The 22,558-nt window shown below is 35.0% G+C and overlaps 1 protein-coding gene across 1 annotated transcript in view; it reads right to left on the bottom strand.

Annotated features, from left to right (window-relative positions):
* Positions 1-18,544: 18,544 nt before the first annotated feature.
* The window catches only part of LOC118190624 (GAS2-like protein pickled eggs), a 140,286-nt gene continuing 136,272 nt past the window's right edge, over positions 18,545-22,558 (bottom strand). The window contains exon 5 of the mRNA XM_085822350.1: positions 18,545-22,378. Coding sequence (XP_085678476.1) covers positions 21,493-22,378 — 886 coding nt within the window. The 3' untranslated portion in view covers positions 18,545-21,492. The remainder of the gene's footprint in view (positions 22,379-22,558) is intronic.

Genomic DNA, 22,558 nt, shown 5'->3' with positions numbered 1-22,558 from the left:
TTCAATGTCCTTTACGCCTGAGATAATTAACAGAAAATCGTCGGCATGAGCTTGCAAAGTTACTTGTTCAGTATTTTCAAACATACCAAAGGCCGAATTAGCGACTAAGTTCCACAGGGTTGGTCCTAAACAGGAACCCTGTGGACAGCCTCTTTGCAAATCTTTTATTAAAATTTCATTATCCAGGGTTAATTGAATTTTGCGTTGTTCCAAATAATTTCGAATTAAATTCAAAATTTCTACAGGGCAGTTTGCGCTATCCAATGCATCAATTATGTCAGGCCACCAGACCGTGTCAAATGCACCACGTATATCAATGGAGATGATTAACGTGTGCCTGTTACCATCCCTGTTGCGTTTTACTGTGTTTAGCAGATTAAAAACAGCCATTTCAGTTGAAACCCCCTTTTTAAATCCAAACTGAAAGTCGCTGATCACTTTATTTTCAGTTAGAAAATAATTTAGTCTGTTCAATATTAATTTTTCAAAGAGTTTATTTAAAGAAGAAAGAAGACTCACTGGTCTATAAGAAGACAAAATAGCAGGATCTTTACCTTTTTTGCCAAATAAAACTATTTCGGCAATTTTCATCTGCCGTGGAAATAAAGCCAATTTCCAACATGCTCGATATAAAGATAACAACAATTGGGGGAATTCTTTGAAAAGTATCTTTATGATAATATTATCAAGACTCTGGTCCGGGGGCCTTCTTAGACGGTAGAGAACGAATTGTATTTTCTAACTCCTCAAGCTCCAGGAGGGCAGAATCACTTAAAGTAGCATTCCAAGTTTGATTTTTAAATTTTTCTCGCATTACTTTATGTAAATCCATATCGTCAATCTCCAAATCCAATGGAAATAACTCATCTAAAATTTTTTTATATTTCTCTCCCAGAGAAGTACAGTCCGGAGCTACCTCTACTGGTAGCTGAAGAGGTCGAAATACTCTGTCCACTGCAATCTTTTGAGTGATGCCATAAGGATTTTCAATAGCAGGACAAAATGCCTTCCAAGATTCACTTTTTGTCTTTATAATCAATCTTTTAAAAATTGCTAGTTCCTTCTTATAAGAAATTTTAAGTGAATGCCTTATATTGTCATTTCTTTCTTTTTGCATACGTCTCCTTAAAGCACGAACTTTGTTCCTTTTTATTGTGAGCAAGTCAGACCACCATAATGAAGAGGTTTTAATCCGTACTCTTTTCGACTTATAGGACGCTGTTGCTGCATCCATCAATGAACCAATAAAAAAGTCGTAGTTATTTTCTAACTCCTCTCGAGAAGTATTAGATTCAAATAAATTTATAAATTGAGAAATTCGTGGACGAAGTTTCTCAATAAATTTTTCATGTCCACCATATGAAGTTTTAAATCTACGTTTCAAAATTATGTCTTCCGAGATTCCAATTTCAAACAAAATAATTTGATGATCACTAATAGACAAACCTGTCAACACCCTCCAATTTGTAATAGAAATTGCAAAAGGAGATGAAGCTAATGTAATATCAGGCCAACCCTTGGCTCTGACAGTCAAGAATGTTGGCTCTGAATCGGAGGAATTAAGAACACACAGTCTGTTTTCGTGGATAAAATCAAGAACTTTAGCAGCCCTATGATCTTCTTGATTTCCACCCCAAAGAGGACTCGTAGCATTAAAATCACCCGCAATAAGCAAATGATCATTATGAATAATATGTGAACAAAGTTCGGTTAAATTGCTATCTAAATCGGCCGTCGGTGGAAAATAAACGTTAGTAATATTAATACTTCTATTGATAAATTGCAAGCGAATTGTCACTGCATCTAAAGTTCTCGCCACAAAAAATGGATTTAGAGGGCCGTTATATATTATCAACGCTTTAAAAGAACCAGAAAAGAATATCTTACTACAGTTTGGTAATCCAATGATCTTGCCATCTTTGACATAAGGTTCTTGTAAGAGAGCAAGCTGTATTTCATTTCTAATCATAAAATCAATAAAATTTAAAGTAGCTGCCCTTGATCTCTGTAAATTCACTTGTGCACAAGTCAGACCCGAGATGCTCTGAGTAACAGGTATGTTCATTGAGCCTGTCACTTCTGAATGTTGCTGAGGTGAAGAATCTCCTGCCTGTATAGCGGACATTGTGATGAGCTCGCCTGATGTGATGTCTCGTACTTCGTTCCTGCAGAGGCGTTGGAGTGAGTACAATTGACGCAATTTGCAATGCTTTCGGAGCACTCCTGAGTAAGGTGGCCCTTCCCGCACTTTGCACAGGCCGGTGGATTTTTGCAAATTAGACTTAAATGCCCAAAGGCTTGACAGTGATAACAACGCGTCACTTTATGAAATTCTCGAAAGAAGCACGATGCGAAACCAATATAGACTCTAATTCAGAAATCAAACAACAAAAATCAGCGTTAATTTACAAAGTTTTCACAGGACTAGTTTCGATGGTTTTACCGAACCACCATCTTCAGCTGCAAAACCGCAAATGAACAAGATAGGAAATAATGATTAGATAACATAAGAAAGCCTGGACAAGAATAAGCAAGTGGCGCCATCTGTTGGTAAAACCAGAACTAAAACATAATTTCTTTAAAGGCCGAAGGCAAATTTGGATTGGAATTAGGATCGTTAACTAGAACAGAAAGATTTTTATGAATGTGAAATGCCTCTAGAAAATCCAGTTCTCCAATGGAAGATGTTTTTTGAATAATTTTGGCAGCAGAAAAACTGAAAGTGTGGTTTTCGGACCAACAATGTTGAGCAACAGAAGACTTCTGTGTTTCCTTTTTTCTAACATATGCCTCATGTTCCTTGACGCGAAATTTTAAGGTTCTCTTAGTTTGGCCAATGTAAATTAAACCACACTGGCAAGGAATCCTATAAATACCCCAGGAATTCATATCCGGAATGGGATCCTTGAGTATGGAACTTGGAATTTTATTGATGGGAGAATAAACAACCCGAAAGTTAAATTTCTGCAAAATATGTGCAACTTTATAGCTAATTGATGGAAAGAAGGGAATGACAACAGAATTTTTATAATCTCCTAAAACAAGATTGTGCCTTTTAGTGTGTTGAGATGAGAATTTTTTAACTGCTTGATTAATAATGTTGGGTGAAAAGCCCCTGTCAATAGCTATTGCTTTTAAATACTTTAGTTCTTCATCAAGGGCTAGTTTGGAGGAGCAAACTTGAAGAGCACGGAAAACATAGGAATAAAATGAAGCTAACTTTTGTTTAGTCGGATGACATGATTTAAAGTGTGGTGGAAGGCAAACCGATGAAGGTTTACGGTAAACCGTAGTACTGAAGTTGGATGTGTTACGTGTGACCAGAATGTCGAGAAACGGAAGAGAATTGCAAGTCTCAAGTTCAAAAGTGAACTGAATAGCAGGATCAATAGAATTCATTGTTGAAAGAACTTTGTTTAAATCATCTTTATTACCTTCAAACAGGGTAAAAGTATCGTCTACGTAGCGGAACCATGCCGGGAAGTTTAAAGTTTCAAACAATTTTGATTCATAATAATGCATATAGATATCAGCCAGGATGGGACTGAGGGGGCTTCCCATGGCTAATCCCTCAGTTTGCTTGTAATATTTATTTTGGAAAACAAAATGTGTTTGTTTCAGAGTTGAGTGAGAGAAATTAGACCTGTTTGAAGGTAATAAAGATGATTTAAATAAAGTTCTTTCAACAATGAATTCTATTGATCCTGCTATTCAGTTCACTTTTGAACTTGAGACTTGCAATTCTCTTCCGTTTCTCGACATTCTGGTCACACGTAACACATCCAACTTCAGTACTACGGTTTACCGTAAACCTTCATCGGTTTGCCTTCCACCACACTTTAAATCATGTCATCCGACTAAACAAAAGTTAGCTTCATTTTATTCCTATGTTTTCCGTGCTCTTCAAGTTTGCTCCTCCAAACTAGCCCTTGATGAAGAACTAAAGTATTTAAAAGCAATAGCTATTGACAGGGGCTTTCCACCCAACATTATTAATCAAGCAGTTAAAAAATTCTCATCTCAACACACTAAAAGGCACAATCTTGTTTTAGGAGATTATAAAAATTCTGTTGTCATTCCCTTCTTTCCATCAATTAGCTATAAAGTTGCACATATTTTGCAGAAATTTAACTTTCGGGTTGTTTATTCTCCCATCAATAAAATTCCAAGTTCCATACTCAAGGACCCCATTCCGGATATGAATTCCTGGGGTATTTATAGGATTCCTTGCCAGTGTGGTTTAATTTACATTGGCCAAACTAAGAGAACCTTAAAATTTCGCGTCAAGGAACATGAGGCATATGTTAGAAAAAAGGAAACACAGAAGTCTTCTGTTGCTCAACATTGTTGGTCCGAAAACCACACTTTCAGTTTTTCTGCTGCCAAAATTATTCAAAAAACATCTTCCATTGGAGAACTGGATTTTCTAGAGGCATTTCACATTCATAAAAATCTTTCTGTTCTAGTTAACGATCCTAATTCCAATCCAAATTTGCCTTCGGCCTTTAAAGAAATTATGTTTTAGTTCTGGTTTTACCAACAGATGGCGCCACTTGCTTATTCTTGTCCAGGCTTTCTTATGTTATCTAATCATTATTTCCTATCTTGTTCATTTGCGGTTTTGCAGCTGAAGATGGTGGTTTGGTAAAACCATCGAAACTAGTCCTGTGAAAACTTTGTAAATTAACGCTGATTTTTGTTGTTTGATTTCTGAATTAGTATTTATTCGGCGTGTTATTGTGTCTTCAATATAGACTCTCTTCAGGTCCTTCAACAATTGTACCTGTTCTCTAGACACCTCAACAAGCCAGTTGCACGTACCGTCTGTTCTGGATCTGGGTTCCCTTGGAAAAACAAAATTCTTCTCACCTGATGATAAGAGTTCTTGAAAAACAATTTGTAGTTCCTCAGAAGTAGTATCCTGAGGAACCCCAAAAACTATGAAAGACACTCTTGGTAGTTTTGGAATTCTCAGGTCCAAATGTTCCTTCAAATCCGAGTTTTCCAAAATGGCTTTTTTCAATGTCACCAATTGCTCTTCCCCTTTACAACGAACAAGTAACTTTTTGGCTCTTGTTGGACGAACTTGTAAAATATTTACTCCGAGCCTTTGCGGTTTAATATTCTGAACTAATTGCGTCTTAACACTGGCGATCTACTTGTATCTTTAGCCTTGATAATCAAAACGTGATCCTGTTGAGCTGGAATCTTCCTTACCTGTGAAGGCTTCGAAGTGAGCCTAACAATTAGCGTATGTATCTATGATCACTGTAAATAAGGTCAAAGAGAATCTTAGGGCAACCCATGTCCTGTAATCTCTTCAGTACGTCGGGCCACCACAACGAGTCGATGGCGCCCTGTATGTCCACAGAGATAATGAGACTATGCTGGTTATTTCTTCTGTTATTTGCTATTATTTTTCGTAGGTCCTGCAGCGCGTGATTCACCGATCTGCCAGGAATGAAGCCGTATTGTTTATCACTATGTTTTCTCCAGACAGGATATAGTGTTTAAGTCTTTGAAGGACGACTCTCTCTAGTACTTTATCCAAGACAGGAAGAAGGAAAATAGGCCGGTAAGACGTTGGTACATTAGGGTCTTTTTTCGCTTTGAGGAAGAGCACCACCTCACCGAGTTTCGTGCCGGCTGGGAAATATCTGTTGCGCCAACGCGCAGTAATGTAGGCATACAGTAACACCGGATGCGTACTGTTAATGGTTTGCAGAATGCCATTATCTATCCCATCAGGACCTGGGGTTTATTGGTATTTAATGCTTTAAGAATATCGTTCATTTCTTTGGCGTTTGGCAGAGGTTCAAAATCTGTTTTCTTCGTATTGTAATATTGCTCAGCACTGATTCTGATATTTCTTTGTGCGGGATTATCTGTTTCTGCATTATCATGTCTAAAGATATTGTCTAGAATGTGCGCGACTACTTCTGTGCTAGTTGCTGCTCCGTGGCTTATTGTGGCAGTAAGATTAGTAGGTGTAAAAATCTTATCATGTGCGATACGGAAGACAGTTCTGAAGTTATTCGCAGTGTTTGTACAGTACTCTTTCCAGGATGAATCGCTTTTGCAATCTGTCTTTTGTAAGCAGCTCTGTGCTTTCGAAAAATTAGCGAGTGTGTCTCTCTTTCTATGGGATCCTTGCATACTTGCATTCTGCGCCTTAGGGCACGGACTTTGTTGAGTTCAGCAGTCAGCGTGGTGCTCCACCAAGGGGTGCATTTCGGGGCTGCGTAATTTTTCCTTTTCAAGACTTTTTCGCACACTGAGAGCAGTGTTTGCATAAGATCTTCATGCATAGCGTCGATGTCTTTAACACTGTTGAAATTGTTACATTGATTCTTGCCAAACTGGTGAGATAGCGCCCAGCTGGCGGTGGTTTTGGCTACTATTTTTGTCACAATGTTTTACAAAAAACCGCCAAAAGTCGCCATACTTGTCGATCATTTGGTCCGACCTAGTATAGCTGTAACTGTTCTGATCCCTACATGTAATCGCAACTGTATGAGGGCCTATATGTAACTGTAACCGTTTTGTTATTTTCGTTCCAGCAGTTTCAAGAAATCGAAGAATGGACATTTCTAGGCGGCCGGGGGAAAAATTGTATAAGACTAGAGAGATCAGTTCTCAGTTTTTAATTCAGAGTTGACACCGCCCAGACGGGAAAGTGGCTAGTGACTCTGGCTGCCGTACCAAAGGGCCCAGTTTGAACCCCAGAGATGACATTTATGTGAATTGTCTGTTCCTTCATTGGGGACAACGATCGTCACATTGTAAGACCTATCTCTACTTTTCCACATGCACTAAACTTAGATCCTACGATGAACCTGGAGAATTCTCTCACAGGTGTGAAATAAATACCAGCACAGAAGAAGGGTGAAAAATAACCCTTTATTTACTGAAACTAAAATAACAGACAGCGCGGATTTCGTGCGTTACAAAATCGCCGCACACTTGCTGCGATAACTAAAACGTAGACTAGAGTACAAATCAAAAATCTTAAGACTAAACGAGTGCAAGAACGCACTTCAAAGTTATTCCTAAGAGATGGACTCACAGAGATCTAACCGGCGTGATACTAAACCGATAAGGCCACAAAGGCTTACTCGAGTGACTGCGAAATAACAACGAAACGTGCGCTAGGCTAGCAAAACACGCTCTGAATAAACTGAGATAATCACACGCTTAAATAGCACTTCACTTAACTTAAAATTTGCATCCTGGCGAGAGAATGTGAGGGGAAGTTTGAGAAGTTGAGAACAGGAAAACTTAAAATAAATTTGTTATGCAAATTAAGAAAAACCCTACAACCTATTAGGTACCCCCATAATAAAATGATGTCCACTTTTGGCCTAAGTAGTGGCTAAAGGCTAAAATGTTTGTTCCTGCTGTAAAGTTCAGAGTTGACTCTGGATTATTCAGAGATTTCCGCGACAACTTCGCTCTTTAGATGCCCTTTGCATTGCATTGTGTTTAACGTTCTTAGTAGATTATAGTGGTTACTAATGATTGTGCTGAGTCGCACTGAGAAGAGCTGTATGAGCCCTTTTGTGAAAAGTTCCAGAACTGCGCAGTGTTTCTTCTGCGAAAATATATTTTTATCACGCTATCATCAGTTATGTGGGCGTTCCGTCCATTACGATTCCATACGCACGTAACAGTGTGTATTTTAGTCCAGAAATAAAGGTTTTCTTGTCTTAAGCTTCGCAGTCCTGATTTTCGTGACAGTCTACGATATTACAATACTCTTATGCTATTGGGTTTAATGTCCAGTTCCTTTACAAACATCAAATATTTACCTCAACTCTCATGAGGTCGTCCTCCATATCTAAGAGTATGGTTTCATGTTCTTCACCTTTTAGAATACCATAATATTCAACGTTAAATTCTTTAGATTTATTTGAAATAATTTTAACATTGTCCTGCTTACAATCTAGTTCTGTAATATTGACTTTTGAATGACAATTAGTTATAAAGATTTTTAATTGCGTTATTTCGTACTTTCAGGTTACCTCTTTTTCGAAAAAAAAAAAAAAAAAAAAACAACAATATCTGATGACGGCATTATCCTAACTTTAGCGAGTTCCTCAGGAAAAGAAATCTATTTCAAATATTGCTGAGACATTCCGGCGAAACAGAACAAGTGTTTTCGGACTGTAACTATGAAATAAGATCATTAAGAAATACTAAAAAAATTTGATTTCTTTCATAATCTAACCGCTCAGTTAGCAGTCATTCATCCTGAGACGAGAGAAAAATATAGAAAACTACGAAGAAACAGAAAAGTTAGGGCTTGCGCAAAACGCATTATTGGATTCGTTGTGACAATCTAAATCCAAAAATAGGTAATCCATTTTTCAAAATTAAGAATGCTATTGAATGTTGGAAACATTTTGCAAAATTTGTTACCACTATTATTAATTTCTTTTAAGGGAAATGATGGGCACATATTTTCAAAATCTAATGTTTAACATTATTAATCTAATATTTTTTATCTTTTTAATAACCTAGTATTGGTTGGGGGTAAATCAGAATCATAGGCAATGTGAAAACAAACTTGCTAAAAAATTGTTTCATAAATAAAGTCTCTATGTTCTATTTGTAATTTTTAGTGCCATTAACAATAAATCTGAATTTAATGAGTGCTTTTATGAAATTTTGAAAAGGCATAAAAATCGGGAAATTTGTTACAGTAAGATTTACAAGAAATTTTTAATTTTTTTGTGGAAGGCGTTTATTTTTTACATTTTTTTACTGCAGTTTGATTGAAAATATAATAATTAACATATTAGTAATTATATTATTGGGTTAGCAAGAAAGTAATTTCGGTTTTTAGTGTGAAATAAAACTAAATTTTTTTCTATAAAAATGAACTTTAATCCCCAGTCAAATATTTTTCATTCTGTTTGATGACCATTTGCTATCTCTCTGGTAACTTCCTGATTCCGCGCTCATAGAACTTCTAGTTTTTATCAGCAAAAAAACTCCACCGAGTGCGATTTGAGGTCATCTTTATTACTGAAATTTTTACCGTTTAATTAGTTTTGTTAACTTCGGAACAAAACATAATCGGATGGTGCAAGGCTTATGGAGGAATGCAATATTACTTCCCAACCAAACTCCAGCAGTTTCGTATGTGTGGTTGAAGATCAGTGAGGCTTCGCATTGTCGTGGTGGAACATGACTCATTTGTGTTTTGCCACTTCTGGCCTTTTCTCTTTGATTGTTTCCACCAGTTTCATAAGTTGATGGTAGTAAAGATATGAGTTGATAGTTTGGTTGTTCAGAAGAAGCTCAAAACACATAACATCTTTGTAAAACCGCCAGACGGACAGCATGATCATTCAGAGTCGTACCTAGGGTTTTCAGCGCCCAGGGACAACTGAAGATTTCGCGCCCCCTACTGCTTGCCAAGGATGGAAAACATTTAATTCTAAAATGTCGTAACATCAGTTTGGCGCCCCTTGGATTCGGCGCCCGGGGACAGATGTGCCCCTTGCCCCCCTCTATCTACGCCCCTGTGATCATTTTCTCTGATGCAGTTTAAATTTCGATATGATTTGTGCTTGGACTATACTTTTTGCTTAATGTTATTATGGATGATCTATTTTTCATCACAAGTAAAGTCTTTAGTACATTTCTTTAAAGTCATGCGGAACTAAAACATGGAGCTTTTTACAGAGTCTATGACATCTTATGTGATTTTCAGTTGTTGTGTGTGATAAATTTAACCATTTTTCAATCACCCCAACAATTATTTGATGATTCGATTTAATTATGGGTCTAATTTTGTCACCATCAACTTAAGAAAGTCTACCAGAACGTTCGTCATCTGAAAGTGAAAAATCTCCAGAAAGAAATTTTTTAAACCAATCCTGACACATGCGTTGTGTTAAGAAATCAACATAAACTTAACACTGTGGTCGGTAACTTATTAGCCAAAGAGCCAAATATGAACATTACAACAATTTAAAAAAAAATGGGAGCCAAATCTACTTGTTTAGTAAACTTTTATTACACTAAATAAACAAAATTTAATACTTAATATTTATTAATACGAACAATGGGCTTGCATCTCCTTGGAAAGTTTGAGTAAGTCAGGTTTGTATGTTGTTGTTTTTAATTTTAGGCATGATTCCAAGTTCTCATCAATTAGACGACTTCTCAGTTTACCATTGATAATGTTCATGCTTGAAAAAGATTGTTCGCATATATATGTAGAACCGAAAAGGGAAAGAACAGCAAACGCGAGCCTTTTTCAGCTGATCCTAAGAGTCAGGAATACTATTCCAAGCGTTGAAAATGATCACGTCTTCCTTCTCCAGGTCATTCAAAGCAGACCACTTGTGTTGTCAACTAAGATCACATTTTTTCTTTTCCAATATTTTAATTCAACACAAAGACGTTCGAATTTAGAGCGCCATATCTCCTTGTTTTTTAACTCCAGCAATTGTATTTCAAAGCTACCAATGTCAATTTCAAAAGGAGAAAATTTCAACTCGGTTATCGTAGCATTAAGAGGATTTTTGACAAATGCTAAAGTTGCTCTGCTGTTTTTAAATTCCTGAAACCTGCTGAGAAATGCTTCCTCATATTTAAAATTATTGTTTTAAAATGGTGTTTATCAATAGAGGAATTATTTTCTTGGCGATGCTTCAGCAGGTTCGGAAAGTGAAACAATGTTTCCCTATCAAAATCCTGTGCAAAAATCCCGTGTCTTTGTAGTTTACGATTAAACTGATTTACATGAGACGTAACGTCTACCATGAAATAAAAGTTTTCGATTCACTGATCGTCTGTTAGTTCTGGATAGTGAACGCCCTTCTCAAGGAGAAATGCTTTAATTTCAGGAAAAAGGGACGCGAAACTTTTTAAAACGTTCTCTCTTGATAATCAACGTACATTGTTATGAAGCAGAAGATCAGCGTACTCATTCTCCATTTCAAATAAAGATTTTTTGAATTGGCGATGATTAAGAAGCATTTAGCTAAAACGGAGTTGATAATAGTAATCACTAATTCCATAACTTTACAAATTTTTTCCGAAAATGTTTGCGCACAAAGCGCTTATTGGTGAATGATACAATGGTAAACAAGTATCTCGTGATTAATTTTTTCTTTCAAAATAGCAATCCCTTTTCTTACGCCGGTCATACTTTTGGCCCCATCTGTTGAAATCGACCCAATTTTATCGAGGGGAATAAGATGTTTATCCATACACTCAATTACAGCATTGGCGATATCTTCTCCACACGTCTGACCTATGAGTGGCAATAATCCTAAAAGTTCTTCTTTAGGGCCTGAATGAGACATAAATCTTACAAAAAGTGAAACTTGCACTGTATCATTTACGTCACAAGACTCGTCATCTGCTATTGATAAAGTCGAAACCAATATCAGATCTTCGATATGCTGGATGGTTATATTCGAACACATTTTAATTGTTCTATCTTTAATGATTTTGGCAGACAATGGTAACTCTTTAATTCTTTTCAGAATATCTGCTTTGTTCTTAAAATCCCGAAATAGCTCTTCGGATGTATTTATAAAAAACAATTTTTTATGTATTCGCCGCCTGTGTACGGTTTTCCTCTTTTAGCAATCTCTTGGCTACAAGCAAAACATGCCATATTAATATTGCTGGACGATTGCATCCAGTTATTAAACACAGAATTTGACGACTCTTGACTCTTTCTGAAGTTCTTCGACTGCTTTCTTCCTTGCATCACCGGTAGGATATTTAGTGCTAAATGACGCGTGCTTTCTTGTAAAGTGTCTCTCTAAATATGACTTCTTGTTATGCGCGAATTTCTCCTTACAAATAAGACATGTCGGAAGTCCATTCAAGTTTTGAATAAACGCAAAATTCTCGGTTCACTCAACTTTAAATTCGCAGTTTTCCTCTTCCGTTTTTCTTTACTTTTTTTTGGTAGCCATGTTAATTGGGGTGCCTATAAAAATATTCCAAATATATTTTTTTCCAAAGCCACCAGTGCAAAATTATTATCATTATTAAATTGATGAAAAATAAAAATTAAAATAAATCTTTTTAACAAATACAATTTTATTAATATAGGTAACTGCACTAAAAAGAAAAAAATAATTTTTTCCATCATCAGAATAATAAAACTTTTAATATGACCAAAAATGGAAGAAAACTTGCAACATTTGGACAAATAGAAGTTATCGAAAAATCGATTACAAATTTTTTACCGGAACTACAAACATACATAGCAGGTGTAATAAAATCGTATAAAATACTTGTATGATGTGCAGCTAGATTAAAAAATACAACAACTTTTTAATAAGTCAGGACAACGGCAGACACAGTAGATGAGACAAAACTGTTCACACTGTAACTGCTGCTCTGTGATGCCAATTTGTACCTTCACTACTTTATAAAAAGCATGCACACGCATGCCGGTAGCTTGTACATGGTTTATGTTTACGTTTACGAAAACTAATAAAATTAAACTCGATGTTCATTACGTATTTTTACAACAATATAAAATTTTAATTACCTATGTATCATTTTACTCAAACAAAAAACTATACATGTTCTCGATTTATAGAAGAATTTTAATTTATTAGAATAATATGTAATTTTTTTCTTATCAATTTTTGTTAAAATGAAAATATCATTGCGCCTTCCGTGGATATTTGCACCAGAGCCGCACTTAAGGAGCCAAAGAGCCGCACTTTGCCGACCACTAACTTAACATATCTCTCTGAGAGCCTCAGCCGCTTTCATGCCTTTATGAAAATTAAAAAAAAAAAATGTAATATGTGAAAAATGCATTTTTGCACTTCATGTTAAAACTAAATGTCAACTAACAGTTGCAAACAAAAATACACGGAATTTGTTTCTATAACAATCTAAAGTGTTAGCTGCTAAATCTGGGAGGGGGGGGATTAAGATTGACAGACGAATAGTAAAGTGAACCTAATGGAACCTAATGCTATTTATTTATGCAGACCAAAATTACTTTCTAGCCAACCCATTTAGTTCTGTTTCAATGAGTTCATAATAGAAAATCTTTCAAACGATGCTAAAATTATTATTTATCTGCAGAAGTAACGAAAATTTGATTTTTAAATTCCTGAATATGATGAAGTAGTTCTGGGTACTTAACTTGAAGGTTAACAATACTGATATTGCAAAATTTTTTAATCATTTTAATGATGTTCTTTTTCCATTTTAAAAGGGCATTACGAGGAAGACCAGATTTATAACTTCTCTCAACTTAGTGTTGATTGATATTGTAGATAATGCTTTCAAAGCATTTTTTATTATTGATTTCAGATGTAAGACAAAATTTAGTACATTGTTGAATAAGATTTTCTAAGATTAACAATAATTTCTGTCTGCTGTATTTATGCGATTATCATAATCATCAACAAATGTAGTAAATTTAGAAATACAGCAATACCAGACACTATTGCCATAAATTTGGTTGTGACATATTTGAAACAAGGAAAAAGTCTTTATTACTATGGAAGATTTTTTTAAAAATTAATTTGATCAAAGACTGGGTGCAAGAAATCAATGATGTATAGGTTGTCAGCAATTGTTTACTGGATAATTTATGCTTTAAAAAAATCAGTAATAATATCTTTAAATAACACTTTTATGTATAATAGTATCTATAATGATAAGTAAAGGAAAAATTATATACACATTTTGCTTTTTCATATTCTTTTTAAACGTGATCGTATAAGATTATAATATAGTCGCTTTTATGATATTGTCTTTCCGCCATCGTATATTATTAACAATGCTGGAACAAATAATTCACTTCTGGAACCCTTAGCTAGTGGATTTGGTCCTATAACATCTTAAAAATCTATGACACTGATACTAAGAATCTTTAACCAAGAGCGCTATGAGTCGAGAACTCCCAATGAATAAGGCCGTACTGCCCATGGTTAAATCCTGTTCGGACTTCTGCCTAAAATGCCAATTTTTTCCGCTTTTGTATCCCAGGAAACATTTGACCAAGCATCCAGATATCCCGAATGTAGTAGTGCCATCACAGGCGTTTCTGAAAATGTTTATCCAGTACTAAGAAAGAACGGCAATCAGATTTTTCCTTCATGGAATCTAATGCAATGCTGGTTTAGTGCACTTTCGCACAAGTCGAAATACAGCGCCATTTCCGCACAAAGAAATATGCATTGCTAGATGGGTAACAGCACTTATAATATTAATACATCTTCTTGATTAATTTTCGATAACTTGGAATTTGATTATTATTATGCTTTACAAAATTTTAAGCTATTGGACTGCTTAAGTAAATATTTTATTGTAGCAAAATGGTTATATATATAACATAAACCGTGTAGATAATGATAAACATTTTAAGGAGTCAGGTACCTTTAAAATGTTAAAATATGGCAAAATTGTAACACATTATAAAGCTCAATATATTTATAAATAATTGGTTCATGAACGCGAAATTTTGTATACTTGTTTCGATAGACCTAATAGTGTATTTGCTATTTTTATGCACCAGTTACTAAAATATTTTAAATTAAATACCTTCTTTGTTGACCGCTTAATACCGTAATAAGTACTTCGCACGGCAGTATAAATAAACAAATCACTATTTACAAATTAGGGGACAAATAATGTACACCTAAACGATTTTTATAACAAAGCTCCTTTTTTGTCCTACTTTCTTGAGCATATGCTGGAGTCACCAATTTATGTTCGTCGCGTGAGCTACCCAAATCTGCCTGCAAGGAATGTAACTGAGAAAAATAATTTTAAATGCTGCATTCATTAAAAAAAGTATTTCTCAAAACACATCTTCTCTTGTCAGTGCTAAAGAAGACATTTGTGTCTGTATCATTGCTATCGTAAATAGAAAGCTGATAAAGTTGGAAGGAACAATTAAACCATTAGAGCTACCTGATTTCAGAGTTTAACCTTGAGCTATCCTCCATATTCTATAAAAAACGGCATGAAATTTTGAGGCAGTGCTATATTGCAGAGATGACATCGAGACAGCAGGAGACACATGTTTTTAGATTCGAGAAATTTTGAGAGCCGCAGAGTTGCATTTACATCGCTTTAAAAGTAATGAAACATGCTTTCATAAACAGAAACATCAGAAGTAGATTAAAGGAATTTCTCAATTTAATTAATGCGGTTTCTTATAAATAAGAATTTTTATTACATCTGTTTAATACCGATGATAATTTATTACTGCGATATGTAGATCTGAAATAAGATAAAACAAAATATGATAGCTGTTTCAAAAAAATAATTGGCTACCTCAAAATTAACATTCTAAATTTGGTGATCTGCCCCTAAATTTATCTCTTCTCACAGGTTCCAGATTTTTCTAGATTGTGAAAAAATTTGAACTGTTACCGTGTGGAACTATCAAGCACTTTACAAAATTTCATTGAACATTCTTATCTCAGAACTCTAAAATATGCAATTGTTTTAAAAGAATACAGTGCTTAAAAATTATCATTGAATTCAAAATTTTATGACTTTCAGTGAAATATCAAAATTGAGTCAAAATATCGGTAAAAATTTTATGACAATTTTTTGTTTATAAATTAATAGGTTTGTTAATGTGTTTTGTATCTTTAAAATTATATCTTTCACATTTTGCTGCTCTAATGCTTGTTCTTCCCCCCTGCTCACCTAAACTTTCTTTTGAAGGTGGTATATATAAGATATAACAAAATATGATAGCTGTTTCGAAACATAATTGGCGATCTCAAAATTAACATAACGTTTTAATGCAGATGCCTCTTGTCCAATCAAATTAATTGTAAACCAGAACTCTGAACTGAAATTTTCTCCCAACCTTCTTCCTCTGAAAGTACTATAATTCTTACCCCCTTTTTCACAGAAGCTCTCCTACTGTCTCCTACTTTTCATCCATGCTGCTGCTTACTTGCTGAAGATAACGTCGTACTTCAAAATGCAACTTGCTGTATTCAAATATAATTAGGAAACATATTATCTGAAAAAAGATGATTTGATATACATAAAAAAAATAAAGATTGTGATTTTTCAAGATATGCTGTGATAAATGCGTCATCATGCTTTCCACTCTGCCACACTACGGTCTTCTCAGTATCGTAAGCTGTTAAAGTTACAGCGCCTTCAACTACGCATTTTAAAATCATTACATACATATCGCATTAATTAAATTGTACGATGCAAATGAGTATTCTCTTTGTAGACAGAATGCCAAGTATTTTCTTTTGGTTCTTTCCCCTCCACCCGTATAAAATTACTACGTGATTTTAGTAGGCGTAAACTGGAATCGAAAAGTGGTATCGTAAAGGTCTTTTGCGTGCAATGATGCAAAAGCTCTTCATCTGTGTGAAGAATTAGGCACTAATTTGAAAAATGATTTTTCTCTGCTTTTTAACTCACATGTACCCCTCTTAAAAAGTATTGGGACACAGCAGAGTTTCAAAAATTTGTTGAAAGAATAATTAAATATTTAACTTGAATGAAACATTTTTCTTACATATCATATCTTTAGGATAAAAAATCAAAAAACTTTAAAATTAATTAAAAATAATGTTAAATAAATATTAACTTATACAACCTGCATATATACGAAAACATAAAGGAAAAAAAATCGGGAACATTAACACTTTTTAAAAGAAAAAAATAATGTATTGGACCTGTTGTAAATAATGTACTTCAGCTTAAAAGTGTAGCAGTATTTCAATAAAACTACTATCTCTTGCAGGCGAGTCACCAAACAGCTTCATGCAGCTCGCAAGCCTCAATCTGGCTATGGCTACCATATTGACAAAAAATAATCATCTTTTTAAAACGATCCATTGGTTTTATTATTTCAAACTTTTAATATCGAGCCATGTTCTTCCATCGCTCTTGCATTCGACAACTGAACTTTTAATTTCTGCTTTGGCTACATCAGACTTAGAGATACGTTCTGCAACTTTCAAGATTGCTTTATTTCACGTCGTCACACACTTATCATCTTCCAGTTTCGGTTTTAATATCCGCGTTGTCCCTTCAGAATTTGAATAAGCACGAAATTATACCGATACCGATAATGGTTATAGATTGAGCCCGTTAGGCGAAATTAAACGAATATAGAAAAAATATTAATACTTTGAGAACACTCAGAGCAACCGCCAGGCCAGGAATGGACACTATTTAAGGAAAATCATGTCAATAAAATCATAAGACTGATTGATTGTTTCTGACAAGTTAATGCGGGAAAGTCACTAGCTGTTCAAGACTGGTTACACTTGTTAGAATGTTCTCTCAGATGTGACGCACTGATATGTTATGTGGGGAAGTGTCACATCATCTTAGGGGCTCCTGAAAGAATGTAGTGCCTAAGAATCCACATTCTCTTGAGAGGGTTCTGTGTTTCCATAACATCTACTGAAGTTATTTTCAAATTGTTTTCTCTCTTTAAAAAGCTTTTTTTACAGGGTTTTCATTCAACGTGAGGAATCGATGAGTGAGTGAACCATGGCAATATTTTCTCACATCATGAAGTTTCTGAGGACACTCTGCAATAAGCACATATCAAGGTAAGGACCAAATGTTCTGCAATCCCCTTTAATAACCGCGAATTATCTTACGTAGATATAAGCCATATGGATGTTTGGTATTTAAGCAAGAATAAAGAAAACAGCAAGAAAGCTTGTTATTTCGCCAAGCCGTTATTTGTGTATAAAATCTTCCTTTTCTTTAGCGAAAAAGAAGTTTCGAAGAAACAGGTCTCGTATATGCAAAAATTGCTGCCTGAATCTCCCTGGCATTTTATACAATATCATACATAATAGAAGAAGAAACGTGATTTTCCATTACAGCTGAAGGAAGTGTAGTTGCCAAACGACTCAATAAATATTTCGAACAATTGTATGAGCGGTTGCAGAAGTACGCGTCTGTAGTAACGAAACATTTTGATGGTAACTGTGTTTAACATGATGATAACAGATTTAAATCAAAACAAATCCTTATCTGTATACGGAATGCAACTGTATGATCTTTCTTTCACATTAACGTAGTACAGTAGCAAGTTTTATAAAGTTACCGGAAGCATTATGAAGGAGTACCTTTAATATCCACAAGTTTAACAATTCAGCATCAGTCACGGGGCATTTTGAAGATGCGAATTAGAATTACTTATAACAATTATCAACGAGGCTTTTCCTATACGAAGTTTAAGAAATTCTTGATATAGTTTACAAAAATCTCTTGTGGAATTTGTGTTTGAGGTCTTAGCACACAATATGATATTGGGAACAAATAAGGATTCGGAATTGCTTTGGATTACCACGGTGAGGAAATCTGATTTTACACGCCATGCATACGCTGTGTGCAAGGTGCCAAACATAATTTCCTGTTTGGTTGTATACCACATATACAAATTATAAACACCTAGTTGTCGCTAATTATTACTGAAATATAGGAAAGATTGTTATAAACACCTAGTTGTCACCGATTATTACTTGTGTAATGAACCTTCTTGGATTGTTATGTAATTTCTAGTGAAATAAAGAACAAAGAAAAGAAGTAACAGCAGAAATATAGAATAACTTTTATTAGAGTCTTTAAAGACCTCAAATTTGGAAAATGTGACTTGATACAAATGTCTTTCTTTACTCTTTGGCATGCTGCGCGCATTTGCAATGAACTCGAGAGGTGGCACAACCTACCTGATATAATTTTCGTTCAGGTGGTAGCGTACGTGGACCAATCTAAAAAGCAGGATCAACGGCTGTTGAATTACTGGACACAGAAGCAGAAACATGAAGATTCTTGCAGAATGATGCAGTAGGACTAGAAAACAACAACAGAAAACACTGTTGAGTTTAAAGTTTCTTTCACATTTTCTTTATAAAGTTTCGTTCGTTTTGCGATTTGGGGCGAAGCGGAAGAAAATATTCAAAAATTATCGTGAACCTAAGCAGCTAAAAGCAGTGATATATTAAAGTTTTGTGTACTGTTCACTTGGAAGCAAACTGTGCAATATTAATGCTATTCGTATTTTTCAGTTTAGTGACTTCGGTATAATTTTAAGCGGAAATAAGTATTAAATTCATCACAGATATTATGGAGACTTTCTTTCTATCGGTTATACAAAATTTTTTAAAAATCATTGTGAGAGAGCACTTACCTATTTCGGAGATTAACTATGAAGAGCTATCTAACTGAATATACAAACATTTTAAATTTAACTGCTTTTTACATGAAAAATTGTTTACAACTTCGAATTCATTTATTATAGATTTAAGAGTGATTGGCAAATCTCAAATATTCGAAACAAACAATGCGAAATATAATAAATCTGAAGCATAGCAGTTAAAAATTATAACTAGATCTTTTAAATTGTGTTTCGATATCAAGAAGAATATGCCGATACTCTTATAAGTATAAAAGCAGCGTACAATGTAGCTGTTCTTTTTAGGATATACATTAATCTTGAAAAAAAAATGTCGAGTATTTGCAAATAATTTTGATAAATTAAAAATAAAACATTTTGATTTTCATTATGCGTTCAATGAACGTTAGATTTAATTTAGGATGCTGGCTGCCAATAAGCTAGGTTTTGGTAGGATCGAAAATATATTTCGATTCCTATATTTTAAAAAACAGACTTGCAGCGGATATAATGAAATTATATTTAATTTATTTTAAATTAAAATTGCCTATCCATAACAGTAATTTCAATAAAGAATACAACTTGATCCCAGAATGTCTTAAGAGAATCACCATTCGATGAATTCGAAGTCATCGAAATTCGGTCAGTGACACATAAGATTTTTGAACTTAATAGCATTTGCATTTACTACCATAAATGCTGCTTTACGCTTGCTTTCGATCAATTATGAAGCATAAAATATGTGGCGAACATCTTTATGAAATACATAAATTTTCATTTAATGAATTAAACACCTATAAGGAAATGTTATTATATTGTAAAACAATTTGATGACCAAAGTCTGACAAATTGCAAAAGAACAAAGTAAGATTAACATAAGTATCGAAAATTCAAAAAAATTTTCTTTTTATTGCAATTAAAATTCTGTACGATTTTTCAAAACTACAGACCTATCAAATTATGCATTCTTACAACGGTACAAGAAGCTGTGGCAGTTCTAGAAGGAAAACTTCTTTTTTTGTATAAATTTATAAAAATAGCATATAATTAATCTAAATATCACATGATGTGAGAAAGAATAAACAAAGGGTGGGGGGGATATTGACCTAGTCAAGGTCTTGGCCCCAACTTCATATATTCAATTGATTACATTTCGCTTAAGGAATGTGTAAGTAAAGAAAATTTTGGACTTGGAAGCATCGATTTAAGAAATCAAGTTTAATAATAATTTTAGAAAGGAATATAAAAAGAGATCGAACTTGAAAAATATTGTCCGACTTTCACTGGCATTCAGCAAAAAATAATTTCACTCATGCGGCAGGTAGAAAAGCACGCAGCTGCAAGTTTAAAAAAATACACTTTTATTATTTGATTTAGTGAGGTATGATATGATAATGCTTCTATATAATGACTTCTATATAATCTTCTATCTAATGTCTTCTATGTGATCTTAATCTTCTATGTGATCTTCTATATAATGACTGTCGAATAATTTTTGTGTTTGTAATTAAGATATAATGACTTAAGAAGGAAATAAACAAAAAACACCTCTGCTTCAGAGACCATCCCATTTATATTCTGGTAAATACAGAGGTTCAGATTGCGAATTATTTGCGTTCATGTTCGCGATTATCGTGGAAAACAAGTAATTAGTTAAAAAAGAAAAACAACGGCATAGTTTTTTCCTTACTCGCCTAATACTGCCCATTTGTTGCTAGGAATGTTAAGTGTGGTTATGATTAAAACTAAACGAAACCTTACAAACGAAGAAATGTTGCTTTTTTAATGTTTCTTCTTTGAAAAGTCTGTATTAATTAAAATTTCAGCCGTTAAGATAAACTGCTATGATGCTTAAAAGAGCTTTTTTTGGCAATGCAATTAAAAACTAGAAAGTACGTTATAATAAAAAATTCAAATATTCTAACAACTGTTCTTCTATTGTAGGGTATCTTTTAAGTTCAGCATCATATATATCTTGCTTGATCTCCAATTTCTAATACAATGAAGGATATGTTAGCTATATCAAGAAATCATGGGTTCATTTGACCTTTTTCTGTAAGGCCTTTTAAAATTTTGGCTTACGCTTACATACTACTGGCCTACAGCACCTGGAAGAAAGGCTCTGTCACACTTGCCTTCATATTGACGTATATCACTGGAATCGTGGCAACCATAGCATATATATTAGTAAATAAGAGTGCCATTTTCAATAGACTCAATAAAATTCTTTATGATGCTGAACTTAGGGCACAACTGCAAATCGACTGATATGTTATGATGATGAAAGAGGAGGTAAAGGGTTTTTCGCCTTGTGGTCGCAAAAAGAGCGAAACTTTTAACGGGCGGATTGTCTATGGAAATCACTGTCTCACGTGCCAGGTAAGGACAGGAATTTTGGATAACGAGCTCCTTCTTACATTTTTAGCAGAAGACTTAATGGGCGCTGAAAGGTCGTCGGCCAGCGACGAGTCGGGTGAGGCTTCGCGCGCCCTGTATTCATTAATTAGTTTTTCCATACGTTCAAGGATCTTCTCGTCAGAATCGAGGACTTCAGAGTCGTTCAAAATTTCCTCCAGCAAAGGTGGTACCGGCTTCACCGGAGAGGATTGTAGAGAAAGCGTCCTACGTTTAGGGTTCCACTCCGGTGTCCGGGCGGGAGAAGAAGTAGCAGTCCGTGTGGTAGACGAAGAACGTTGCCTGCTCCCTTGCATACCCCTTCTTGGTCCTTGTGATTGAGTCCTACTACCCCGGTTAATAGGCGATTGGAAGAGAGATGTCTCAGAGCGGCTGGCAGATAAGCGGCGACCCATTACCTCATCTCCACGATATCTATGGTGCGGGGATGGCGATTGGGAAGTTGGAATCCTGCTTCGGGGTGGCGATATTTTTCTTGTGACTGTCACAGCTGGTGGCTCGAGAGAAGAATCTTCGGCGTCTTCAGAGCAGGTGCCCTCGCCAAACTTCATAACTTTTCTGGGGGAGTATCGGCGCTGCCGTCGGAGAAAGTCTGCATTTCCCCTGCATGCCTCAGCCTCCGATATCTCGGAAGAACTATCTGCGGAGCTTGGTCGGCCAGTCTTTCCGCGGCTTCTTCGCATGGAAGGGGCCCAGTCATCGCTGCTGCTTCTAGAGGAAGTCCGGTCATCGGGGGAGCTTAATCTTGATAGGTCAAAGGAACGCCGTCGAGAAGGAGGGGACGTTGGAACGCTGGAGGAACGTGAAGAAGATGGCGTGCCAGACAGAGGCCTAGAAAAAGTAAGAAATACTTATTATATATAAGAACATATACTTCGAGAAGCAGTATCCTCTAAAAGTACCTGTTATGTACTTATACAAGTAATGCAGCAAAAAGTCAATAAACGTATGATTTTAGATCATTCAGATAAAGTCTTGAGAATGACAAACATATATCGATAGACTAATTAC

Source organism: Stegodyphus dumicola, chromosome 8, assembly GCF_044657685.1.
Source record: "Stegodyphus dumicola isolate Sdum_Otavi_A_Nest chromosome 8, ASM4465768v1".
Taxonomy (NCBI): Eukaryota; Metazoa; Arthropoda; class Arachnida; order Araneae; family Eresidae; genus Stegodyphus; species Stegodyphus dumicola.
Note: the sequence above shows the minus strand (reverse complement) of the source record. Positions and strands in the feature narration are given on the sequence as shown.